The 9,396-nt window shown below is 34.0% G+C and overlaps 1 protein-coding gene across 1 annotated transcript; it reads left to right on the top strand.

The window, feature by feature from the left end:
- The first annotated feature begins 2,995 nt into the window (after window positions 1–2,995).
- LOC107685598 (fatty acid-binding protein, adipocyte-like) lies at window positions 2,996–5,301 on the top strand. Its single transcript, XM_016482244.1, has 5 exons — window positions 2,996–3,104; window positions 4,455–4,535; window positions 4,690–4,865; window positions 4,988–5,089; window positions 5,202–5,301. Exons 1-5 carry the CDS (start codon window positions 2,996–2,998, stop codon window positions 5,253–5,255), a joined length of 522 nt encoding a protein of 173 aa, XP_016337730.1. The 3' UTR covers window positions 5,256–5,301.
- Window positions 5,302–9,396: the final 4,095 nt, after the last annotated feature.

The following is a 9,396-nucleotide window of genomic DNA, read 5'->3' on the forward strand; positions in this document are numbered from 1 at the left end:
TTTTTCAAATCACTGTCTCCTCTATAAATATGCTTGAAGTGTCTTCGGCTGCCAAAATTGTCTTTTCCCCCTCTCATTTCTGTGTGTGCAAAATTTGGTGAAAATAAAGGTTTGGGGTTCTGTGAACATGGTTTTACTGTGTTGTTTGCTTTTTATGAAGCTTCTGTCAATGTCATTACAGCGCTTCACCAGCAGATGACAGTAAACCTATTATAACACATGGGCTAAGCTTATTAAAGGGGTCATATGATGCCGCTAAAAACATTATTTTGTGTATTTGGTGTAATGAAATGTTTATGCGGTTTAAAGTTCAAAAAACACATTATTTTCCACATACTGTACATTATTGTATCTCCTCTATTTTTACAAAGCTCATCAGTATGAAAAAGCGAGGTGTGCTGTGATTGGCCAGCTATCCAATGCGTTGTGATTGGCCGAATACCTCAAGCGTGAGACGGAAATGTTACGCCCCTCACATACTGTAATGCCCTGTCCTGCCGGAGCGACGAGACAACATTAAAACCCATTACAAACGGAGCGACGAGACAACATTAAAACCCATTACAAACGAGGCATTTGTTGCATCCAGTGGGGACATAATTACTGATTATAATGACTTATACTGTCTTTTTACGCGTTGCGTTGCGTTGCATTGCATCGCGCCGCGTAAACATAAAACTCTGTCTGCATTTGTGATCGGAGAAATGACAAACAACAAGTGCTACTCTACTGCCCAAAACTCGCGTTTGAATCATCAGTGGCAACGAAAAACACAGCGGCCTAGCGTGAGGGGAAGCCCCGGCTTAGCGTGCGCTGAGGCCGGGATAGAGTGAGCTGAGGCGGGCTGTTCTCCGCTTTGTCCACGGTGAAAGTTGATGTATTCACTCAGCGACCAGCACAGATCAGCTCTAGGCATGACGAAGCGGATATCGTCCTCTTTTGGAAGACCAAACAAAGTAGTTTCGCTTTCACAACGAAGCACACAGCGTCTTCAGGACATGGCTGCAGCGTCAACAATACTACAGCGAGAATAAAAGTTACGCCTTCTTTCTTTGCGTGAACATTTGGGCGGCGTTATGCAAATCTTCCCAGATCGTGACGTAGGTATGTGGGGGCGTGTTAGAAAGGAGCCGTTTTAGGTAGGCGTGGTTAACTCAACTTTTATAACGAATATCTCTTTGGTTTTGAGACTTTAGTGTTTGCAACTTTACAGATCTTATTTATGCACCAAGAGCTTGTAACACTCCAAAGAGAAAGGAAAAATTTAAATCGCATCATATGACCCCTTTAACAGAATATGCTTGAGAACTTACTTTCGTCTTCTAAATGATTTGTTTCATTTAATTATTTGGGTGTTATGGTGATGTAACATTGGTTTTCTTTTCCCTTCAGACATCTTGATTTTACACAAGAATATATATGGATATGTATGTATATATATATATTATTTTTCCAAGCTTACACCAGTTGCAGCGAAGAATCATTTCTATTTAAAAAAGAGTTTCAACAAAATATGCTTGCTAATAAAAGTTAAGACTATTCATTTATATTACTTACAGATGGTGTAAAGCAAAGAAATGAATTCCAAATCACCCACTCAAATCTCCTCTTGCCAATTCACTTCTCAGCAAACAGAGAAAAGAATAAATTAATACCATAAAACAAAGTTCTCAGAAGTATAAAAATAGAGAGCCATATTGTGCTATTATATATATATTTTAAACATTATTTTTTAAATTTTAATTTATTCATTAATATAAAATTAAATATATTTCAAATATTTTATCTTTACTTTTAGCTTTGTAGTTTTCTCTTCTTGCACCATAGTGGTATTTTAAACATTTTCATAGCTTTAAATTAAACATTTGATTTGAATGAATGTTACAGTATATTTTGATGACTATTATTCTTACTTTAATGAAATATAATACAAAGATAGATCGATGTATATCTGTTTTGTATTGTCATTCTATTATAATTTCTATCTCAAATCATTCTGGCAAATAATCTTTTTCTTTTTGTATTTTATATATTTATTTTTATTTAATTATTTTTATTTTTTAAATTATGCACCATTTTAGTGGGATAAATAAATAAAAATAAGTAAATAAATAAATAACCTTTTGATAGGAATGTTCTCTTTTTTTTCTGTCAAGACTGTCCGCACTGATTCCAACTGCACCAGCTGTCTCAGCAGCTTCCAGCCCGTGGGAAAATATGTGGTAGGCAATAATTGATTCAGCTCTGCTAGTGCAGCAGAACAAGCAATAAAATAATCAGCCTCTGCAAGGACCCTCTTATTGCTCTACATTTTCTTCTTTCTTCTTGTATTTCCCCTCTCTACAGATTCTTTAAACTAATTATTGTTCCATTGAGTGCAAATATTTGCACTCAAAGACCTTTGTGCAATATTGTAGGCCTACTCCATTATGGTTTCATTCTGTATTTCCTGTCGCAGCTTACCACATACAGTATATATATATATATATATATACAGACACACACACACACACATACACACACACACACTACTCACAAAAAGTTAGGGATATTTGACTTTCGGGTGAAATTTATGGAAAATGTAAAAAGTTCATGCTACAGTGATATATCATGAAAGTAGGGCATTTAAGTAGAAGCATGCAATGGTAATTTCTTCATCTCAAACAATTTATTGAAACAAAAGCTAACAACTGGTGGGTATGCCACAACAAAAATAGTCAATGTCTCAATAACTTGTCGTGTGTCCTTGAGCTTGACAACAACTTCTCATGCTGTTCACAACTCGACTTATTGTCTGCTGAGGCATGACATTCCACTCTTCTTGAAGGGCTGGCCTCAGGTCATTGAGGTTCTGGGGTGCAGGGTTATGACCCTCTACACGACGACTCAGCTGATCCCATAGATTTTCTATGGGATTCAGTTCTGGAGAAAGTGCAGGCCATTCCATTTGAGGTACCCCAGCCTCCAGCAGCCATTCCCTGATGATGCGACCTCGATGAGCTGGGGCATTGTCATCCATGAAGATGAAATCAGGCCTGTTTTGCTCATGCAGAGGGACAATGACTGGATTAATGATGTTATTCAGGTAGTATTGGCTTGTCACAGTACCATTCTGGGCAGGTGTGTCTAGTCAATCAATACAGAACTGCCCTACACCTTGTGAATGGTACTGTGACAAGCCAATACCCCCCCAAGTCTGACAAAACAATTTGCTTTAAACATTTACAGCAAAATCAGAGTACAGACAGTTTTTGCTTAAAATTAAAAAGAATATAATCTATAATTAGGAATTACAAAATTATAATAGCCTATATTTGAAACATTTTCGTAGCTGATGCTAACCGGCTAGCTAACTCTGATGCTAACTTGAGGTAATTTTTAAATATAAAATCCAAATATTTTTATTCAACCAACTAGTTTTTTTTACATTTGCATTCCATTTGCATTACAGCTGGGAGAGGTTGTACTTTAGATGTTGGGAAGATAAATAATAATTATTCCAGTTATTCCTACAAAAGCACAGAAAAGATATAGTGAATTAAACTCATGGTAACATTATACAATAAAATTGCTGAATTAATTTGATTATAAAATTTGAAAGTAGCCATTTCTCAGACTGATTATAGGATTGTGAGTTATGACTAAAGATTGCTGTTGATTTGCATTGTTGTTGCTTGTGATGGCAGGGACAGACTAAATACCAAATGTGAACATTATTTTTGTTTGACACGTCAGTGAAATCATCTCCAGCTTTGATCCTAAATGAATAAAAACACAAACTAATGGCCCTCATGTCTGAGTATTATGCTCTTTAATGTCAGGACTATAAAACACTGCTGTATATTCCGTATATTGTAGATTTGCTTTACTATTAATCATCAGCAGATGGCGCCGTTTCTGTTTTGCACTAAACTTGGACAGCGGGAATGAAAAATCGTAATACATACATTACTGTGGGTTTGTTGTGCTTAGATAAATGCTACCAGTTTATGGACTGATTAAGTGAAGATTCAAACAGTAAATTCATTGTTAATACCCATTCAGAACAAAGATTAAATTTTGCATCTGATGTCTGTCATCTCAAACACTAGACTGATGGACGTTGTTACTTCAACAAAACTCAACTCTTGTTTAAAGATGTCAAGTTAAACGTATTGTTATTATTATTGGCACAATCAACATTTTACTATATGGTTTGGCTTTTTACCTAATCTAATATTCAAAAATCGATTTTTCAAGCCCAGCCTTTCAAAATCTTTTAACCAATCAAATTCTCAAATATCACAGCAATTTTACCGATTGGTCAGTGAGCGGAGATTCTTATCCTTGCACTCGTTAAATCTCCCTCTGTTCTGGCCTGAGCCTTTGCAACACTTTATATACACATTAAACAAAAAAATCGTCTGTTGTAATCCTCCAGTTATTTCTTTGTTTTTATTAAATACTGAACATAGAAATAACAACGGTTGAGCGGTTTGTTGGTAAATGGAAAATGACTTCAAGTGACAATTTTGATGAATACATGAAGGCTGCAGGTAAGATACATTAATTCATACATAACTATGTTTTATTATTATGTATACTACTAATGTCACGAGGCAGCTTTTTTGTCCAGCTGTATTAGTTCACCTGTTGTAATACCAGTAATGCCATTACCTGTATTACAAGCAAATCTGTATTTGTTCACAGGTGCTGGTTTTGCTTCTAGGCAAATGGCTAACCTAGCAAAACCCAGTCTGTCGATTGCTGTGGATGAGCAGGGCTTCATCTCTATGAACGCTGTCACTACCTTTAAGACCCTGGAAATCAAATTCAAATTAGATGAAGAATTTGATGAGACAACAGCAGATGACAGGAAAGTCAGGGTAAGGATTAAAAATAATAATATAATATAGACTTTTCTATTTTAAAAAGTGTATGTGCGTGTGTGGAAAGTAGTTTATTATTTTGGAGCATAATTGGGTCCCTTTATTTTCATTCTTTTCAGACTATTATGAGCCTTGAAGATGGCAAACTTATTCAAAAGCAGACCTGGGAGGGGAAGACCACAATAATTGAAAGAGAGATTCAAGACTCCAAAATGATAGCGGTATGTGTAAAAGCCATCTGCACAATATCAAAACACGCATTAAACATGAAAACATGAAAATGTCAAAGCATGCTGCTAATCTTTCTCTTTCTCTCTCTTTCTCTCTCTTCAGAAATGTATCATGGATGATGTGGTCGCTATCAGGACATATGAGAAAGATGCGTGATGAAAGATGCACAAACTCTGGGCTTTAAGACCAATTAAAGACCTCATTAGATTTTAATTTGGTTGAATTTGACTGATTTAATGTGGAATATGAATTGCTTTGTTGCAATATATATTTTTTTTTGCTTTGTAAACATAATAAAAAATACAAAAGATAAAATGTGTCTTTACTCATTTGACTGATGATTTATTGGATATAAACATTTTTTGTTCCTATGTGACCCTGGACCACAAAACCAGTCATAAGGGTCAAATTTTTGAAATTAAGATTTATACATCATCTGAAAGCTGAATAAATAAACTTTCCGTTGATGTATGGTTTGTTAGGATAGGACAATATTTAGCTGAGATACAACTATTCTATGAAAATCTGGAATCTGAGGGTGCAAAAAAAAAAAAAATCTAAATATTGAGAAAATCGCCTTTAAAGTTGTCCAAATGAAGTTCTTAGCAATGCATATTACTAATCAAAAATTAAGTTTTGATATATTTATGGTAGGAAATTTACAAAATATCTTCATGGAACATGATCTTTACTTAATATCCTAATGGTTTTTGGCATAAAAGAAAACTCAATAATTTTGACCCATACAATGTATTGTTGGCTATTGCTACAAATATACCTGTGCAACTTAAGACTGGTTTTGTGGTCATTTCATTATAAGAATGAAATATGTGACCAAAGAGCCGAGGAATTGGAAAATAAATGATATGAAATTACTAGTTGAGTATTATTACATAACACAGCATAACATAAATATAATTAGATAATACTATAGCAAACGCTTTCATTTGTATTTGGACCCAATAAAATGCCAATCACTAAGCTTACAAGAAAGAACTAGAGCGAGTTCCAATGCAAGTTTAGAGGTCAATGCAGATTTCTCATTCTCTCCTTAGTTTGTTCAAAGACAGCCAATGCAACATTGCAGCTCTAGAATAAATATCATATACAATTTCCATTAAGCTGCAACTGCCATGCAGGTATGCGCTTCCTATGGGCCTGCAGAACACCCCACACTGTTTCCCATGCAAAATTATTTCCATTAGTCAGTGATATAAAATTGAAACAGCCTAAATGTCACCTCAAATGGCTGCCATGGCAAGATGCTTGACATCCGATCGCAACCATAAAAAGATATGATCCGAGCAGCATTCATCAGCAGCTCCTGGTGCCCGGTGAACATGTGATGTGTTAATCCTCAGCAGTCCAGTTCACAATGCTTTCCTGAGTCTAATAACCTCAATACCCCCAGGATTAGCACTATAGCAGCTGGAGTGGCTGACCATGCGCTCCTTGCAAACTTCTGCTTCTAAAATATACATTATTCTTTTGTGATCCTAATCTTACTGAGTCTTATAATGCAATTTATATTAAAGCATGTGGTGTGAAATAGGATTTTGAAATATTATTATTAGTATTAAATTGCATAAAACCCTACAAAATAGCAGTATTTCTGTATAATAATAATCTATTATATCAAATGATGAAGCTTTATAGGGTCATGATATTGTTTTTTATTGTTTTTATATTATTTAATAATAAAAATTATAATAAATACATAATATCCAAAAATGCTGTATTTCTGTACAGCTTCAGTGTTATATCAAATAATGCTGATATTGTTTATATATATATATATATATATATATATATATATACAGTATATATATAATTTAATAATAATAATTATAATAATTATAATTATTATTGTTATAATTCCTTTGTATAAATTCTAAAAATGCTGTATTTCTGTACATCTTCAGTCAGTGTTATATCAAATGGTGCAAGCTTTATATAGTCATGATATTGTTTTTTATTGTTTATATATATTATTTGTTTATATTTATTATACACACACACACACACACACATATATATATATATAATTATTATTATTGTTATAACTCCTTTGTATAAATTCCAAAACTGCTGTATTTCTGTACGGCTTTAGTCAGTGTTATATCAAATGATGCAAGCTTTATAGGGTCATGAGACAGATTTAAGTCTGAGAAAGAGAAGCCTTGAATTTTCTCTGTGGCATTTTCTCTCAATGGTCCATTGTTTCCTAGACGTTACTTGTAAGGGACACCATATAAAGAATGTCCTTACATTTTTCCATGAGCTTAAAATGCCAGGGAAGTTGATAATAGTGGAAGAGATGTAAACAGTTTCCCAGTAAAACAATAATTCAAACTTCTTAAAAGTGAAATAGGGCTCATAGATAAGTGCTCAATTGATATAATACCAAGCAGAAGCAAATGTTTGCTATTTTACTGCACTGAACGTGTGAATCTGTCTGTGACACTAGGTGATGTGTATCTGATGTGTACACAGTGAACTTCAGAATTTGACAGTGAAAAGAAAGTTCAAAAGTTCTCCATTCATCCCAATTAAATAGGACACTGGTAAATTGCTGTTTTGCTCCTTCAGTGTGAGGTATGGAGTCTCTTAAGGTAATAATAAAGAAAATAATAAAAAAAACATAAAAAAAGAAAAAATACATAGGTATTTATAATGTTAGCCGTAAGTTCTCAAAATCAAACAATATTTACTGCATTTGATGAATTTTCAACGTGAAACATATTTACAACGTGATGTATGAGGAATTTTTTTGTACAACACTGCCATCTGGTGTTTAATTTCAGCATTATCATATTTTCAATCTAATCTCTTTTGCATTAGGTTTAAAATGTAATTTAGTTACGCAAATTATGTAGAGTTATGTACACAGTTAAACACAGTTTTTTTTGTCTTTTATTTCGAAACAGAACGATTATTCTATGCAGTGTTTAACCTTAATGTTTTATCTCTATTGAATTGCCTCATAATTTTGGTCTTATAAGGGCAAGAGCATTCTGGTGATGCTATACTTTACATCTGGGGTGAAGATGAGATAAAACATATCTAAATAACATTTAAGACTTGATGCAACACTGATATTTATTAAAATAGTTCCTAAAGGATTAAAGTTGAAATTACTTTTAAACTATTAACTTTTATGTAGCCTAACTTTTAATAATTTTTATGGCACCTACAGACATGAAAGGAGGCCCTTTAAAGCAAACCCCTATTACCATTACCCATTCATTGCTAAGGGAACAATAAAATTAACTTTTGCAGATTATATATTAGGGCTGGGCAAAAAAAAAAAAGTATTTTTCGATATATCGTTTTTTAAAATGTGGTCGATTCAATATCGATTCTCGAAGGCCACGAATCGATTTTTTTTTCAATATTTATTTCCACAAACATTGAACATTTAACATACGTTAATCTTATTACTAGTCTAATCCACTAGATGTCACCCCCTTATTTGCCTTGCGCGATGCGCGATGTGAGAGTCCGTCATTCATTCATTGCTTAAAATGGCGGATTTAGGTGCGTTCCCGACGTCAACACCACCTTCCAGAGCTCTACAGTGCGACCGAAAACTACTGCGTGCGACTATAAACATTTTTTTAGGAGCACCAGTACGACTGACCCGATCATCATCATATTTGTGATTGCGCTCAGGGGAGCTTCAAATGTTTCTACGTGTTTTTGCAGCGTTGAGTAATGTATCACAGACGTATCTCACGAATCCTTTCATAAGCAAAGTGAGAGCTTCATTGCGCAGTGTAGAGAGCTTCGTTGATTATAGATGTGAGATCGAGATGAACTAAGATGAGTGCCAGCTTTTAATGATTTTGTAAATGTGATACTGATTTAATACAATACAATTCAATAAACAAGAAGTTAATATTAAGTGACTTACATTGTCTGACTATAACACTATTGTCTGATTTTGCTCTATTTCGTCGTTGAAAATAGTTTAAAACAAAGCCACAGCTGAGCCGCTGCGCATCTCCATTCAAACACAGCGGTGTACTGCGTTTTTAAACGAATCTTGAGTCAGTGAGTCATAATTACCCATTCATAAATACTGTCCATTGCTTCATTCCTGAATGAATCAGCCGTTCGAATGAATCAATTGAATGAATGATTCAGTGATAAAAATCAGTGACTTACCGCCACCTGCTGGCAGTTTGTTTCATTTTAAAAGTATCTTTTCAGTTATTTAAATCATTTAATATTTCTATATTCAAAATTTTATATTTAAAACATTAATATCATCATGAATTTATGGATTTAATTGCAC

The sequence above is a fragment of the Sinocyclocheilus anshuiensis genome, unplaced genomic scaffold, assembly GCF_001515605.1.
Source record: "Sinocyclocheilus anshuiensis isolate Anshui unplaced genomic scaffold, SAMN03320099.WGS_v1.1 scaffold185, whole genome shotgun sequence".
NCBI classification, from domain to species: Eukaryota; Metazoa; Chordata; class Actinopteri; order Cypriniformes; family Cyprinidae; genus Sinocyclocheilus; species Sinocyclocheilus anshuiensis.